This window comes from Spermophilus citellus (assembly GCF_964194105.1).
Source record: "Spermophilus citellus genome assembly, chromosome: 17".
NCBI classification, from domain to species: Eukaryota; Metazoa; Chordata; class Mammalia; order Rodentia; family Sciuridae; genus Spermophilus; species Spermophilus citellus.
Genome location: NC_138199.1, coordinates 65,751,020 through 65,769,675, shown reverse-complemented (window position 1 = coordinate 65,769,675; position 18,656 = coordinate 65,751,020). Strand labels below are relative to the sequence as shown.

Sequence of the window (18,656 nt, the reverse complement as noted above, 5' to 3'; positions counted from 1 at the left end):
AAATAGGGTGGGCACGAAGTAGGAAGATCTTGGATGCACATGTGCCAATTACCAGGCACAATCTGGCTCTTTTCTTTCTTCCTATAATTAAAAGCATGCATTCAATGAGTAAAAGCTCACAGCTTGACAGAGTCCACTTAAACTATTGACACATTCTAGGTGCTGGGTACAACCCTTCGTCCTAAAATGTCAAAAATACATCTGTGTGCTTTTTTGGTTTAGTCTTAGTTGTTTTTTGTCGACTCATGTTTTTTATTCATTCATTCATTTCATTAAATCAGTTGTTTGTTAAACACATTATATGGAAACTGATGTTTTAGTCTTCTTTCTTCTACCAGCTCATCCTGGGTGGTATCGTCCAATTTCATGACCTCAATTACCAACTTTCTGTATGCTGATGGCTCCCACATGTCTTTCTAGAGCCTGAATAGTTTTCATTTTAGCACATGTGCTCTATTTGGACGTTTTCATGTTCAATGTGTCCTTTCGACATTGCTAAGTGTGTTCATCAGCTTTCCTTCACCATGACAAAAATGAGATAGATCACTTGTAGAAAGCTTAATTTTGGCTCATGGTTTCAGGAGCTTCAGTCCATGTTCACTGGGGCCAGTCACTCTGGGCCTGTGATGAGGCAAAACATGATGGCAGGCATGTTGGGGGAGATCAAAACTGCTCAGTTCATGGCACTTGGGGAGCAGAAAAGAGGGAAAGGGGCTAGCGTTCCAAAGTACCCTCTAAGGGCTTGCCCCCAAAGACCTACTTCCTCCGACCAGGACCCACCTCCTGATGTTTCCACCACTTCCCAATAACCACCAACCAAGTCTTTAGCACTTGTCCTTCTCTAAATTGAAGCAGGCATGATAGGGCATACAAATAAGACCATACAGGCTATTAAAATATTGAAAAGCCTCGATTTACCAGTTGGTAAACAACTGTTGCCCATGTGCTGTGAGTGCCAACCGCCAGACCACCACCTCCTCTCATGGGACCCTTCCCTCACTTTCTCATGGTCTAGCAAATGAAGGATAATACTGGTACATCAGGGGGCTTCCAGCTCTGACCCTCCATCACCAAGCCCCAGTCCAACTGCCGTCCATTCCAACTCTTTCCAAGCCATATTGGTTGTGCCCTGGAGATAGGTCATAAATAATAAATCTCTAAGTAAACAATCTCCCATTCAGTGTGTCCCTTCATGGGCTGTAAACTAGGCTACAGGACTTCAAAAATTCTGGATTAATGTCTTGGTTGATCCAAGTGAAGAACCATCATTGTGAAGGAAGAGAAAAGCCTGATGGTGAGACTGTTTATTGAGAGGCGCTTGGACATTGAGCAAAAGGCCTACAGCTGGGATGTGTTGTAAAAAGCTAATAATCACCTGCCAGATGCCAAAGGAACTCCTCATTTCATATTTGCACTGCTTCACAGTCCTACCTGGGCCCGCCCATTATATCCCCCACCAAGTGAGAGAGGAGAAACAGCAAGGTGCAGGAAGGTGGCTCTGGGAGGGCTGGGAAGAGAAACAGCCACTTTGGAGGGTGAGGGCAGTGAGTGAATCAGGGAAGTGTGGTGGGATTGCTGGGCAGAGCTGAGGGCTTGTGTGAGGTTTGCATTGGTGAATCTAAGGTAGGACTGTGAGTTTTTCCTTTTCTTCCAGCAACGTTCAGCTGCTCAGGTACAGACAGACACAGGGAAGGCAGATAGAGCCCTGGGTGGGTTTGGGCAGTGCATACTGTAGAAAAAGAGAAGGGTGAGGGAGTGATGTCTGTGATGGACCTTGGAACCTTAGTGGGGAAAGAAAATATTTTTTGTTTACTTTTTTTTTGCATTATGTATACCCAACATTAAGGATTCCAATCAAGTTCTTTGGACCTGAAAGTCCACGTTTATTCTTCTATTGTGATACTTCACTAACTTGAGGAAGCACAAGAATTAACTGGGAGCTGTGTCATAAAAGCAGACATCTGGAGGTTTCTCCGAACAGAAGACAGGTAACACAGATGGGGGGGGGGTGTCTATAAACCAGGCTATTTAAATTAAAAAATAAAGTGCATTGCATGTGTTTTAGGTGAAAGTGTTTGAGAGCAGGATTAGACGATGGGAGCTGGGTCACCCAGATAATGGTTTACACTTTCCACTTCCCAGCCATGAAATGGTGATGTTCCAAGCCTCTGGGTTTTTTGACTAGATCACACAACTAAATGCAAGACACGAGAAGTAAAGTGGCAATGGCTGAGGTGGTAGGTTCAGGGACTTTATTTCTCCACTCCCACTGGTTCCTTGCAAAGCACAGGTACAAGCACAGCCCTTGATCTCCACTGAAGGCAGCTTCAGCATGGCTTCACATCTGATGCATCTGTTTTCCAGAAAGCCAAAGAGCTGTGTTCTGTTGGGGAGAAAAAGATAAACATTCTAAGAGAAATGATTGTTTCTTGAATTTGTTAAGTAGCTAAGCCAAATCTAAAATACATGTTACAAGAGTGCAGAATAAATATGATTGTATGAATGATACCATTTAGTGTGGGGTTTAAATATTGGAGAGAAAACATTCAGGCAATGATTAGGCACGCATTTCCAAGAGAGAAAATAAAGGGTTTTAGATAACTCTGACAGTCGTGATTAAAAGAGAAAAAAAATACTGTATCATCCCTTTATTTATTCTTCAATGCATAACATTGCTGCATCTGTCTGAAGAACATGCAGAAGAACAGCCTGAAAAAATATAGCAACAAGGCTCTGGTTTGTGGGGTTTTTTTTTTTTTTTGTTCTTGTTTTTGTTTTGGGGGGTGTTTTTGTTTGTTTGGTTGGTTGGTAGGTTGGTTGGTTGGTTTTTTGGGTTTTTTTTTTTTTTTTTTTGGTACCTACCAGGGATTGGACCCAGGGGTACTTTTACACTGAGCCACACCCCTCTGTCTTTTTATTTTGTATTTTCAGACAGGGTCTCGCTAAGTTGCTTAGGTCCTCACTACTGGCTTTGAACTTGTGATCCTCCTGCCTCAGCCTCCCGAGTCACTGAGCTTACAGGCCTGCACCACGGCACCCAGCCCCTTTACTAATATTTTTCTATTGATCTATGCTAGGCTTATTATACTTTCTCAGTTTTAGTGCTTAACATCTCACCAGGGCCTCTGCCATCTTTTGCACAATAACATTTTGTTCCATGCAGTTCTAACTGTTTGTAGTTATAATGTAGATATACTGTTGTTGGTGGAGGACTTACTCCATGTCGTGCACGACATTTCTAATAATCAAGCCTACCTTATGAGGTGTGCATCATTTCCTTCTCTCCCTCTGGTTGCCACTGCTTAGATCCCACTCTTCTTCACTCCATCTGCTCTCACCTGTCCTCTCCCAGCTGCCAATAGAGGGCTGCCCACTTTCTTGGAACATTTCTAAACTTAGAACTAGCAACAGCTTCAGCCTTTAGCTGGGTCTCCCTTCCTAGTGACAAAGATACTTACACCCTAAACCTGAAACCTAAAAGGTTAGCATTTAGTTCTCAAAATGCTAGTTATTATAACTTCTTTATCTCACACAAATTTAATATCATCTTCCCTAAAAATATTTTGCTCTAATGAATATTTTGCTCTAAAGGATAGTTTTCAAACTAGGCATGATGAAGGAAGGAAAAAAATTATAGCTCTATAGTCCAATTACTATTGCCATGAGTTCTTTTTCATTTGGGACAAAGAATTATTCAATATTTGATTCAACATTATTGTTCAATTCTAACTTAAAATTATGTCAAATATCATAGTTTACCTTGACATTCATTATGTAAACCATGATGCTGAATTTAAGGAAAAGAATTGGAATTTTTTTTTTTTATGCAAGTGGAGACAATAAACCGCTTCTGGCTTTATCTGATTGTTTTTTCCTGTCACCAGTCTTGTGGCCAATGGATGAGGTGAAGCACACCTTTAATCCCAGCAATTCTGGAGACTGAGGCAGGAGGATCACAAGTTCAAAGCCAGCCTCAGCAAATAAGCAAGTATCTGGCAATTTACAAGACCCTGTCTCAAAATAAAACATAAAAAAGGCTGGGGACGTGGCTCAGTGGTTAAGTGCCCTCAAATTCAATCCCCAGTACAAAAAAAAAAAAAAAAAAAAACCTTGATAAGGCGTCTTACAGTCATTATATAACACAAGTGCTAATTATGGCAAGAGAAATCCTAGTTGAACACAATGGTGCAGACTTACCCTTGAAACATTTGGGGATTTCAATGGTGCCGTCTATGCACTGAGCCTCCTCTGTATAGCTACACTTCTTTTCCTTATTTTTGCAGAAGAAAGAGACTTTTTCACCATGTTTCATTCCATCCTTAAATTTTTCCTGGAGCTTCACTCTCTCTCCTTGGTATAGCACAGTGGCTTTTTTAACAGATAATTTACAAGATGCTAAAAGAGAAAGTGTGTAGTTAAGACTTAAGAATTCAGTGAATCTTTCTTAAAGACAATGTATGTTTGAATTAATAGACAAGTATACCTGAAAGAAATGGGTCAAGGCAAGGGGATTCCAAGAAATGAACATAGTGGATAATGTCAATATGATTGCTAACAGCCAACCTCTATCAATAGAATCACCAGTCATGGCCTTCCACGTGCCTTTCCCTATAGCAGCTACTAAGGTCAGAGCAGAAGTTTCAGCTTCTAGTCTTCAGTTTAAAACAAAACAAAACTTCATGTAAGCCTACACTGCCCCACTCAGATCCCATTTATTAAGCTGGTATATCCTATCAGCTAGCCACTGTGGTCCACAATAGCTCACAAATGATCCTTTCTCTTAAAAAAAAATACCTTCAGCCATAGGGAGAGCACTTCATTAAGATGGTTGTGCAAACTACCCCTACTACCACCCTCAGAGTCAGGGAAGAGAACAGCCCACAGCCAATGACTAACGGACAAGGGGATACAAAATGCAGATCCCCATAAACTCAGAAACAATTTGTGCCCCAGAGTTCCTGGAATGATGAAAACGAACCAAACTCTAGAAGAGACCACACCCTGTTTAAAACATAATCTCAGGATCAGCAGCATCAGTGTCATCTGGGAACTTGCTTGAAATGCATAAACCAGGTCCCATCCCAGATCTACTTAATCAGAAACTGGGGGTAGAGCCCAGAAATCTGAGTTTAAATAAGCCCTCTAGGAGATTCTGCTGCACAGTGAAAGTCAAAAACCAGTGCCCTGCCTTATCCCTCCTGTCTCACTAGCTTTCTTCTGAAGACACTAGCTTAAGAAATCAATTGCGCTTTAATCCCTGTCTATTTCCAGGGAATTCCAACCAAAAACAGTAGTCATTCATCATTTTACCTGCTAGCCTAATTTTCTATTCCTGTGTAAACTGTTCAGCCCACAGCAACCCGAGCAGAGATACAATGCTAGGTTGCTATTCTTTGCATAAATGTGACACTGACTGGATCAAGACTGGATAGACATCTAACTCTAAATGACCCACCATCTCAGAGAAAATATGCCAGCTGGTGACATATCCTTTAGCAGAGAGACCCTGGTGTATAATCAGGCCAAGTGTAAGTAAGCAGAGAGGCACAGAGGTGGGAGAGGCCACTGGGAGGTGAAAAGAGTAGCCATAGTTCCAATCCTCAGAAGAACCAGTTGTATTTCATTTTCTCCTCTCCACACATCCTTTTTATCACAAGCCCCTGTTTCTTTGAACTAGTTTGAATGTGTAGTTGATTTTTTGCAACACAAAGAGCCTTGTGCAGATAGAGAAAGAAAAAAAAAAGATGTTTACAGGCAAGGATTTAAAAGCAAATATAAGAAGCCCACACGATCTTCCACCATATTATCTATACTTACAAAGGAATTGTTTATTTCCCACAGTTTAATCTCAAGCAAGCTTCCTTAACATGAAGCTTCACATGCCAATAGCTGTGAAGCAAGTCTGAGAAACAAGTGGAAAATGAATAGAACAAGAAAATAGAAAAAAAAATTGAAAAAAGAAAATGGCCAGCAAAGGCGGTCCACTGGATAAATTCAGAAACTTTGAGGACGTTGCCCATATTTTCATACCTTTACAGCTTGGCTGTGCAGACCAGTTTCCCATTTTGGTGCACTCGACTTCTTCCGGGCCATCCAGGTTATATGTATCGTGGCATCCATACGTGGCTTTATCCTTGTAAGTCAGTACTTGTTTTGCAGGATAGTTTACAAATCCATTGTCTGGTCTTGTTGGGAATGGGCATTTTACTTCTATAAAGTTTATTCAGTAAGACATATTAGTAATAAATAGGTTGCCCAGTAGTTTGAGAATGGTTACATTCTTATCTCCATTACACCATTGAATTACTGGATGTTCCCGAAACTGTAATGCAATTTCTAGGTATGTTATGCTGAATTCGGTCTCCATTCTCTTATACTTATGGGACTCTGAGGATTTAAAAAATAAACACCACTTGGAATGTAATTAATGACATTCTAGTGGGTGTTTTGGGCTTTCACATATAATCATTAAGGTGTCATTGCAAAATTCCACACATTCTAAGATAGTGGCTTAGGGAAAAAAATCTTTCTTATACTCAACAAACCATGAAATTAAAACACAAAGACCCCATTGCACACTTTGCACATCATTATTTAATCCTGAAATGTTAAGCATAATCATCATTATTGTCTTCAGACTCTGAAAGAAGGCAGCATGAAATATGTCCAAGAAAAACAGTGCTTCTTTCCCAGCTTCCTCAAGATCCTCCCCAGTGAAGCCCCAACTCGTATCCCTAGTGACTGCAGCTCAGGAGAGCAAGGCTGCAGCCAGAAGCAGCCTGGGGAGGTAGTTTAATGAGGTGACATGTCACACTTGTTAATACTTGATACATCTAGGTGAAGGGTTGAAAAAAACGGAGAAAAGAACCTACTGCTCAGGATTTGGGAGAATTAGTGAGATGACATTTATGTGACAAGAAACAAGTGCATGGCTCACAGTGAAGTGCCCCCAAAAAGGTGCTAGCTTTTGTTGTTATTGGTAGTTCACCCACATGAAAATCCATTTATGTTCTGAATTATTCAATAGTTGCCCCTGATGTCTACCACTGGAGACGTTAACAGTCCTTAGCCTAACTCCTTGCATGCATGATAAACTCTATCATCTGTCATTTGTTATGCAGATGGCAAATCCAAAGATAGTGATGACAGATGAAGTGAAAGGAGGAAGAATTTTCATACTTTTTTTAGAGAAAATCAAACATCTCTGTGATTTTTTTTTTTTAAGTTTAGGTCAAGATTGCAAAGGCGTCATAATTGGAGTGCAGCTCAATTTTGATCTTTGTTTCCTAATGCAGACTTCTCTCCACCAGCCTCGTGGAAATGCTCGACTGTCTGTGGACACCCCTTGTCCTTGCATGGCTCTCTGACTTTGCAAGGGTTGTGCCCTGTGTGGTATACCTTTTCCTCATGCTCCTCTTCTCCAGGGCCCGTTCAAGGGTCACAACCTCTGGGAAAATTTCCCAGGTTGCTCCAGGCAGTTAGTTGCATGATATTTATTTCATTTCAGGTATAATCTAGTATTATCCCCTGTGCCTGGCACACAGCCTGACACATGGTAGATGCTCAGTAAACATTTGTGGAATGGGTACTTGAAATACTTCATGAAAGTTGGAATTTTTTAATACTTTTCAAAACTGGGAATCCACACTACCATAATTATTTTGTCATATCATTCACTTACCCCTGCATTCTGGTAATTCAGTCCAGTTTCCATGAGCTGTGCAGGTAATTGTATTATTTCCAAACATAGCATAATTTGGCAAACATTCAAAGATTGCCGTGTCCCGGTAGAGGGAGTTGTTCCCAACTGATGGCTTATGAACATGCAGTTTTGAAAATTTAGGTACTGGTGGTGGAGGACAGGTTATGGCTGGGAAAAGAAATAACATCATTTCTATGAAAATAGTTGAGTCTTGTAAATGTACTCTTTTCAGGGGGGGGAAAAAAGGAAAATCCAAAAACGAACTTGAGAAAATGTGAAACTTGATCAAATAACAGGGAAATAAGAATCAATTATAAATGCCAAATAAGAAAATGCGATTCCCAAATTGGATGTCCAAACCAGTCAAAAAACTAAAAACTGAAATAAATTTAAGTTTTGCTGCTTTTAATTTGTCCTTTACAACACAATGATTAGGTTTCCATAAAAATCTTTGATCTAAATGCTACCTTGGAAGATGTTTCTGGAAAGTAGAATTTATGGAGAACACGGCTAGAACACCATCCTAAAATAATGACTGAAGACAGCATTTGGTACAAAGTTGTGACGTCTGAGTTCCATTGCTAGCTCAGTCTATTTGTTCTATTAAATGTCTCCTGCTTTTGGACTTTGTATGCATGGGGCTTATACGTGCAGCTTCCAGGACACAGAGACACGGCCATGGCTTATCATCATGCCCTGACCAATAAGGAATTTCAACAAGTTCAGAGACAGTTACACCAATCCAAAACGGAGTGACCCAATTGTGATTTGACTTGAAATATCTTCAAAGAGTGGTCCATGGACTAGCAGTTTGGGCACTGTATTCAAGTTGCATGCATATTAAATCCTGGGAGCTTATTAGAAATGTGGAAGCCCAGCCTCCACCTTGGATGCTTGAATCAGAGTCTACACTTTAATAACATGCGCAGGTGATTCATATGTACATTAAAGTGTGAGAATCACTCATTCAGATCAGATTGAAGATGAAGTAGCCTGTTTGAAACTAAAAAGACAAGGTGAATTTACATCATTGGTATAAAGCTACTTGAAAAGGTGAACAAATTATTTATAGGAACCTAGGTGATTCCTACTGCTGAGTAAAACCTCTACTTAATTTATCCTTAAAGAGCTTGTTTTTGTAGTTTGGTTTTTCTAAAATTACATTCTAAAATTAGAATTTATTTGGAATTGCTTTACTTTTCTACTTGCTTTTTTTTTTTTTTTTTGGCTAGGATCGATCTCACTGAAAAGTTAAACAACTTTTGCTGTTATTCTGATATCTATTCTGATACCTGGGCCTCCTGGTCAAAGATTAGACTTACATAAAATCACCAAGTTCGGAAACATGAGAACAGCCCTCCTTGCAGAAAAAAGGCCCATGCTGAGTCTGACTGACATTTCTTAGGGGCCTATTCTTTTGAGAAAACTAATAGGAGAATGGTTGGAGCATTCTAAAGTAGTTTTGAATTCATTGTGCAAATGGCATAAACTTTTCTGAGAAAATTACTTCTACTAAATGTTCAACTGAACGAAATATCATGTACATAACTGACACATAATATAAGAAATGCATTCTAGAACTCACCTGTCATTTACTTTGAGAAATGTACTGTATTGCAAAGTGTTAATGTTTCAAAGTAGCTGTCCTATCAATAGGACGCTGGGACAAGGTATCATCACAATAATGTGCTAGGCACTGCACGGCTGCAGTACACTCTACTGGTTGCCCCTTGTGGTTATTTGTTGACAAGCTGTGACTTGTGCTCTTGTACCTCAAAGAATATTCTAGAGAAAACAATTATGCTGAATGCTTGAGGAAAATTAAATTCTAGGTATCTTTGAAGAATGATTACCGTAAATTAAATGATCATCAGACATTATGAACACAATTCCATAAAAAAATAAAAAGAGTGGAGCCAAGGTGCTTCAACCAAAGGCAGTGGGGACTTGTAACAACTGCAGCAGGGATGTGGATAAAATAATTGGATGGTTTCCAAGTAGTCCAGTTTTGTTAGAGGTAAAAAGAAAAAAAAAATATTGGCCTTCATTCACTCAAATAATTGATATATGTGTTCTAAGTGCACAGATTATTCACAAATTCATAAACAAAGACAAGAAATGTCTCAGAAACTTGTTGACTTTCCAGAGACATCTGCTTAGCACATGATGCAATGAAAACCCACCAGGAGGAAAACAGCACAATACTCCTGAACCTATTATATATACATAGTGTGTGTGTGTGTGTGTGTGAATGATACTATTTTATCCAATTGTCCTATTTATAGGACAATCTGTATTTTCATTCTTTTTTTTAAAAAAAACCAAACTCTTTTTAGTTATATATGGATATAATATCTTTATTTTGTTTATTTTTATGTGGTGCTGAGGATCGAACCCAGTGCCTCCACACAATCCAGGTAAGCACTCTGCCTCTGAACTATAGCCCCAGCCCTGTATTTTCATTCTTAATGATAATGAAGGATGCATAAGCTTCAGATTATGATTTCCAACCTATTATAATACACTTTGTCAATTTCCTTAGGATATTTGCAGAATTGAAAATGCGGGGCTTCATGGGTTACTGTGAAGGGTTACTTTTATGTCTCCATCACTAGAATCATTCTCTGGGGACAAAACTGTCTTCTTCAGCCTTACAGCCTCAGTGCTGAGCAGGATCTGGCATATCCTGGATCATTAATTCATGCTTACTAAAGATGGGGATGAATGAATGAATGAATGAATGAATGAGGTTCCAGAGCAGGGGATGGGGAGGTAGGGGAAATGTCAATCTCACGGCTTGTGGAAGTTCCCCTAGTCAAACTGACAGTCCCCAATAAGCCAATGCCAGGCATATCTAAACCCTTGCCAAAACACCATGGGGGCTTTGGAATTGGCAAACCCAGCAATTACTGGCCCCACCAGGTAAAGGATATGACATGTGTTCTTGAGTAAAATGTCTTCTATCATTCTAGTGTGGTTGATCATCTAGAGGGGTTGATCATCTCAGGATGAATCTAGGGTGACCAACCATCTCCCTGAGCCAGAAATGGTAGGATTCTGGGACTAAGGAGTTTCTGGGATGTGGGACTCTCAGTGCTAAAAACAAGACATTTTGGGACAAACCACTAGTCACCCTACCCATGAGTGAGACCCATAAACTCACCCGCACAGACGGGAAGCTCTGGACTCCATTTTCCTTCCTCAGTGCACTGAGAAAAACTAGTTCCATTCAGATAAAACCTGCAAAGAAAAATTTCAATCTATCAAGCTATCCTTGGCATCTCAAATGTTCTGGGGATTGAATCCAGGCACTTGTACATGCTGAGCATGTGCTCTGCCTCTGAGCTCTACACTCCCAGACCCATATAGCCTCTCCTGCCCCCAGAGACAGGGTCTCACACGATGTTGGCCAGGTTGGCCTCAAACTCCTGGGTGCAGTGATCCTCCTGCCTCGGCCCCCTGAGTAGCTGAGACTAGAAGTGTGCACCACTGTACCCCAGCATTCTCCATTCTATGGACTTTTGCCGTCTTATACACTGTACATGCTTTTCCTGAGGATCTTAACTAATCTTGGGGCCCATAGAGTGTCCCAGAAAATGCTGCAGGTGAATTGTTGGATATTTCCGTAGCTGTTGATGTAGAAGCCATACCCCCAAATTACTCACTTCTTCTCCACTCTTTACTACACCCTCAATACCACTGTAATATATATTAAAAGAGGGTCTAAGCTAGCTTTGTATTCAAAAAGTTCAATCTAAAGTCTAGAAATGAAATATTAACCAGACTTGATGTCTAACTGTACTCAGCTCCTTAGTTTCATAAAAGTCCTTACCCGGTATTACAAGCAAAACTGATCATGTTGGGATATTCAAAAGTTGTATAGCGTACAGCTCCATTTTCTAAGATTCCAGCAAAAGGACATACTCTGGCTGTGATTTAAGAAGACAAAGGTAAATTTCTGCTTGTAGAATTTTCATTAAAACAAAGATATGTGAACTTGTTTCCATCCTTTGATTCAGTAACTCTACTAGTAACTCTTCTAAGAGAGGGATCCAGACTAAGGTAAATGATACACGCACCAAGTGCTCATTACACTGTCCTGCAGAATTTGGATTGTCTAGATGTTCACTGTCAGGATTGTTTCAAGTAATCAAGGTAAATCAACAGTTGAACTATTATATATGCAATATAGTATAAACTATGAAGACTCTTGGGATGTAGTCAATTTTTATAGCATGTTGATGAAAATAGAAAAATACAAAATTATACACACACTATGCAATAACATGAGGTATACACATGGAAATTAACTTTAAAATGATATTGTTAGGGGCTGGGATTGTGACTTAGTGGTAGAGAACTTGCCTAGCATGTGTGAGGCATTGAGTTTGATCCTCAGCATCACATAAAAATAATAAAATAAAGGTATTGTATCCATCCCAACTAAAAAATTTTTAAAAGATATTGTTAGTATTCCAAAGTTATTGCTGATTTAAAGTAAAATTTTCCCCAGTGATGGCATAATGATTTTTTTCATTAAAAATTATGTTTAGGGCTGGGGATATAGCTCGGAAGTACAACACATGATCAGCATGCACGAGACCCTATATTTGATCCCTAACATAAAAAAAAAAGTTTCTTTTTAAATTTGAAAATGCATATTAAAATCACTTGCATGAACATTTATAATTATAGCAAAGGTTATGTATATATAATCAAAATAATTAGATCTTAGATAGGCTCATTTAGCTATTTTTACTGCCTAACTTCTATGTATAATTCCCAGGAATTCAATCTGTTTCATTGCTTAATGTTTGAGTATAAAAATAAGGCTAGCATTATAATATAGAACCATTCTGAGGAATAAATAAAAGCAACTATTTACAATAAAACAATAGTGAGATATATAATTTATATTATTAATTTAATATATGTTACATTTATTTGCATTTAATTGTAAATGTAGACATAATTTAGGTGAAATTTATATTCACTTCGGTAACTATTCATTATGCTTTTATTTTGAGGCAACATTTAAGGATAAGGTAATTCTCCAATTTGTTTGTCAAAGTGTCTCTTTGGAATCACTTTGTAGCTCAGAGTATCACCACTTGTCTTTTAACTTCTTCAGTGTTTCCTTTGATGGGTCCTGGTCTCTTTTCTTAACCTCCCTTAGGACCAGGCTATGACTCTGTGTTCTCCTCTAAATTGTACCCATTGTCCTTGCTTTCTCCCGCAGAGCCTTCTGGGCCCTCTTGTTCCTCCACAGGCAGCCCCTGCTGGCCTCTGCACCCTGAGCATGACAAGGTATATTCCTCATCAACGTCCAGAACCCAAATGAGGGGAGAGAAGGTGCCAACTTACGTGTGCATTTCATAGTGTTGATGGGCCACATCCCCGTGAGAGGACAGGTAAACCGTCTCATCATTCCCCGGGCCACATAACCTGGCTTGCATGTGTATACTATCTGCTCTCCTGGTTCATAGTATGTTTTCAATGGACTGACTATGGAAAATGGTATCTCTTCAGGCTTTGGACAGGCTGAAATAGAGCACCAAGCAGATGGTTAAGAAGTCTCCGTGGGCTGGGGTTGTGGCTCAGTGGTAGAGCACTTGCCTAGTATGTGTGAGGCACTGGGTTCAATTCTCAGCACCACATAAAAATAAATAAATAAAAGTCCACCAACAATTAATATTTTTTTAAAAAAGAGAAGTCTCTGTTTACATTATAAATTCAAAACACACATGGAAAACAGTCACTGCTACCAATAGTAAGTATACCAAATTTCACACCAAAGCCTTCATGTGTCATATCTCATCTAGTCTCCTCAACAGTCATTTATAGTGAGTATAACTATTATCCCCATGTCACAGGTCTGTACCCTGAGACTCAAGTTGGCTAAGTGTCTTATGGAGGAGCTTTAAGTATATCAATATCAAAGAGTAAATGCCAATTCAGTCTCTCCAACATCTACTCTAAATTTAAAACTATTATTGATCCCTGACAAATACTAGGATGTTGGATATATTAATTATTTTCTCAAACAAAAAGTACTTACTCCGTCCTGCAATAACAACATGGCAGAGAAAACTCGAGAGCAGGATGAGCACTGGAGAAAACATTGTCGATGATTCTCCCTGGCACCACCAAAGTGGGGTCCCTCTGCTAAAAAAGAGAGACACAAATATGAACATGCTTAAATATTAAACCACTTTTGGGGTGTACTTTTATCTCTGTAAATAGGAGATAAGATGTCATGTTTTGAAAGGAACTCTGAGATCTCCATTCTTTAATCATTTACTCCACATGGGCGAGTCTATTGTGAAATCTTTGGTAGACAGTTTCCTCTTTGGTACATGACATTTTTCCTAAGAGCACATAATAGTTCATTATCGCCTCTCACAGAACCCTGATAATTTCTAGATTGCTGGGACCTCTCATTCTCCATCTTTTGTTTCCTGTATGTTGTAGATGGATCACCAAAGTCTCCTGTCTCACCAACATCCTTGTAATATAAATTTAACTCAATCTATGTCTCCATCTCCACATCTCTAAAATGATCTTCCAGTTTCCAACTGTGTGATTCTAAAGAACATCTTCAAGGAGACACCTACACCTTAACACATGAACTTGACATCTCACAAATATGACTATTTCTTGCCAATTTCCCTTTTACATGTTGTTAATAATAACAACATGTGGCTCCAGTTGTGTGACCTTAGAGTCCTCCTTGTTTCCTCAATCTCAATGGATGAACAGGACTTTATGTCAAATCAATATAAAGTCCTGTTCATCCATTCACAGTACATCTTAGATCTGTCCAGGGAGGTTTCTGGTCTGTTTTAGGGGTTGAAAAGTTGATATGATATTACAGATTGGGACTCAAAGAAGAAAAGGAGTTGAGTAGGAAGAGAGAATGGGCAATTGCTGATGATGTTGCTGGGGAGAGCTTGGAGAGGACCATCCATGACTCCATATTTCTCTAATACATCATTTACTCTAAAGAAACTGAATATACAGATGGACCATGGCCAGACCATATATGAAAATAGACTGGTCTCTGCAACACCCAGTCTAGGAAGTGAATCCACAACCTCTGTAGCAATTGGCCCAATTTGAGAAAGCCAAACAAGTTCTTCTAATCAGTCACACAGAGGATGCCGCACATCCAATTCGCTTGCCTCCATCTTCCCCACACCATCAACCCACCAGGACATACTAGAAACCTTACATTTTTTCCTGTTATGAAGTTTTCCCACTCTGCCTCATTTTGAGTCTCTGCCTAATACACGATGATGGCTGACTTCCTGGCTATAGCAAGTTCTGAACCAACAACCTCTGTTAGTTTTCACTTGGGTGGTCTTGATTTATACCCATGGGTCCAAAGTTCCTTGACACACATCACTTGATAAATTCTTGGGTCAGGCAGTGATTCTTAAACTATGCTTCTAATGAACACTATGTTCCATGATTAAAAAAGTGTGCTCCTGGGGCCGTCGTGGCTCAGCGGTAGAGCGCTCGCCTAGCACGCGCAAGGCCCTGGGTTTGATCCTCGGCACCACATAAAAATAAATAAACAAAATCAAGGTATGACCAAAAAAAAGAAAAGTGTGCTTCTTCCAATAGAAAATGATGGTGGTTCTTCTTTTGCCCTTCTAAGGGGAGGGATTCTTGCTAACTGGATAAATTCCAGGTACCGTTTTATTGTAGCAAATTCCCTCAACAGGTGGAGAAGAGAAAACACCAATAAAGCTGAGAGGTGCTGAGCTGTTCTGCATAATGAAGATCTAAGGTAGATGGAGAAAGAGAGGAATCAACCAGGATTGGCATCAGGAAAAGAAAACTAGGGAAAAGAAAGTTTAAATTGAGAAGAGAATATTTTTGGCAGACGCCGCAAACTGATCAAATTAAGAGGAGCAGTGAGGAGAGAAGGGTTTTAATGATGTTTGCTAATAGATGTATTCTCTTTCCTGAGGAAGTTTTCCAGAAGGATATAAATATTCTACGTTTTATTTTAGGTGGTTGTACCTGCATACCTGCAATTTTCCAAAGTCATCAAACTACACATTTAATATCTGTACATTTCCTTAATTATATCTCAACTGGAAACCAACGCGTTTCTTCCTTCTTTCCTCTCATTTCTTTCGTCCCTCCTGCTCCCTCTCCTGTCTTTCTTTCCTCCTTTCCTACCTCTATCTCTCTCTCCCTCTCTTCCTTCCTTCCACCTAAACTCAGTCCCAAACTCAAGGGAACCTGAATGGGTCAGTCGAGGTGATCCGTGTGAGGATGGCATCCTCGTGGTGTGACAAGAGGGTCTACATACAAGATTCTGAGCCAACAAGCAGATATGTTCAGGATATCAGGAGTGAGATTTCTCATTGACAAAGGCAAGTGGCCGTACAGAGAGAAGGAAAGTTCAAACGAACCCTGTGGCTTTGGACTGGAGAAGGAGATAGCAGTGCAATTTTTGCACATGTTGAGGGTGTTTTGGTTTAGATCTAAAATTTCTCCCCAAAGCTCATGTGTTGAAGGTTTGGTTCTAGAGGCAACAGTGTTCAGAGGTGAGGCCTTTGGTAGGTGATTAGATCATGAGGGCTCTAATCCATCAATGGAATAATCCATTGGTAGATTCATAGTTTAGTAGGCTATTGGGATGTGGTGGAAACTCAGGAGACAGGTCCCAGTTGAAGGAAATAGTTTCTTTGGGATGTGCCCGAGAAGGCTTTATCTAGTCCTGGCCCCTCCTGCTCTCTGCTTTCCAGCTGCCATGAAGTGAGCAGCTTTGTTCTACAGCATGCTGCCCACTGTGATATTCTGCCTCACCACAGGCCTGAAGCAATGGATCCAGCAAACACTGGACTGAAACTGAGCCAAAATAAATCTTTTCTCCTTCTACATTGCTTCTTTCAGGCATTTTGTCACCGCAATGGAAAGTGGACTAAATCAGTAGATAGACCCAGAAATAAATATAGATTACAATGGAGTGCCTGCTCATCCATATGATTCCCAGCTCTGTACACTAGGATAGCCTGGGACCCGCAATGCACCCAGTAACAGTGAGCACCCCTGGTCCCTACATCTTGGTTTCTGAAAATCAGCTCTCCATTGAAAAAAGCCAGGCTCCTTGGAAAATTGACTGTTTCAGGACTGGGGCAGGGAAATATCAGGATGTGAAGAACAACTTCAGATAACGCTCAGAGAATGATAGGAACATGCCAAAATGTCTCCGAAGAACTTAAAGGGTCCCTGATCCAATTCAGGACAAGCTCTGTGTCAAGTAAATATAGTAGTGAGTTATCATCCACTGAACAAGATAGGAGCCAAAACCAGGTGTGGTGGCATGCATCTACAATCCCAGCTACTCAGGAGGCTGAGATAGGAGGATCACTTGAGCCCAGGAGTTCCAGGCTAGTCTGAGCAACATAGTAACACCTCATCTCAATTTTTTTAAGTTTTTTTTTTTAGTTATAGATGAACACAATGCCTTTATTTATTTATTTTTATGTGGTGCTGAGGAACGAACCCAGTGTTTTACACACGCTAAGCAAGCATGAGCCACAACAACAGCCCCTCAATCTTTTCTTAAATTAATCTGAAAAATAGAAGGTAGTGAGTCTACTTTGATAGCAATAAGCATGTAATAAGTATATGGAGAGATAAGGAAGTTCTCACAGTAGGATGCTAATCAATTGTACAGTAGGAACACTATAATTAGAAAATCATAATTCTGAAATCATCATAGAAATATTTAATTCTGGCAAAAAAATAGCAATAGATGATAAAACTAGAGGGCACAAGTGGGATAAGAAATGAAATGCTCACACAGTCCTAAAAACGTTTCTGCATATAATTATTTATTGCAAAGGAGGGGAAAGCAGAATTTATTTGGGAAGAACCTGGCAGACACCATCAATCAAAATTAATGCCACCATTAACAGGAACAATTGGCATCGCATGCTCCCCCCTCCCACAGAATGCAATGAGAAGAATACAATATCACTCTGCAATAGTCCTACCCAAAACATACTGATTTGAGTCATACCACAAGCATTGTATACACTCCAGTCGAAAGATACTGTGTAACCTGACTGTCCTGGAATCTCCAAAAAGCAAAAGCTACAAAGGGCAAAAAAAAAGACTGAGGGAATTTAGAGACACATAATAAATGGGTGCATCATGTGATTCTTCTGCTATGAGCCTGAAGGGACATCTGGTGCAAATTTTGGAAATTTGGGATTAAAAGGGTATGGAAATTTTTTTGTTCTATTTCTGCAACTTCTCTGTATGTTTGAAATTGAAATTATTTTAAAATAACATTTTTTAAAAAGTGCTTTTTTTGTGGATTTCTTGAGGATGTTTTCAGTGGGTTACTAGGGGAGACTTTGCCTGACTTTTTTATTTGTTTTACTGCTGGGGTTCGAACCCAGCCTCGTACTTGCTAAGCACATGCTCTACTCTTGAGCTACACCCCCGGGTCCAAGATTCTATTCTTAAACTGCACCACGTGAGGCCTCAAATTTCATTTGCATCACCCCTTAATAATCAATGCAATTCTCTTAATTTTCTTTCCCTTCCTTCCCTTTCTCTCTCAACATCGTCACCCTGCTCTTATTTGCCAGCTACTGAACTTTGGAAAATGATGCCAAATAACAGTAACAGGAAAATGTAAAAATACTAGATCAAAGTTAGTCTGACAGGAGTCATGTGGACTTGTGGTTGTTATTTTCATTTTTATTTTTTGGCTGGTAAAATTTTCGCTTGTTCCCGTAATTAAATGCAAAGATGATAGAAGAAAATCTGCACAATTAATAAATTATGATTATTATTAGTCCTAAGTGCTTTGCCACTTGAACATGTCTGAGAACTACAAAATGTTCCCAGAACTCTTCCAAAACCACACATGGGTCTGATGAAAAGCCTTCTGGAAAGATGAGATGAAATTGTACCATTCAAT

The 18,656-nt window shown here is 39.7% G+C and overlaps 1 protein-coding gene across 1 annotated transcript; it reads right to left on the bottom strand.

The window, feature by feature from the left end:
• Positions 1-2,327: 2,327 nt before the first annotated feature.
• Positions 2,328-13,896, bottom strand: APOH (apolipoprotein H; the record flags this gene model as incomplete). Its single annotated transcript, XM_081272474.1, has 8 exons — positions 2,328-2,383; positions 4,198-4,395; positions 6,031-6,210; positions 7,682-7,870; positions 10,866-10,942; positions 11,535-11,631; positions 13,067-13,243; positions 13,761-13,896. The coding sequence occupies 8 exons, from the start codon at positions 13,894-13,896 to the stop codon at positions 2,328-2,330; spliced, it is 1,110 nt and encodes a 369-aa protein (XP_081128600.1).
• Between the last annotated feature and the right edge of the window lie 4,760 nt (positions 13,897-18,656).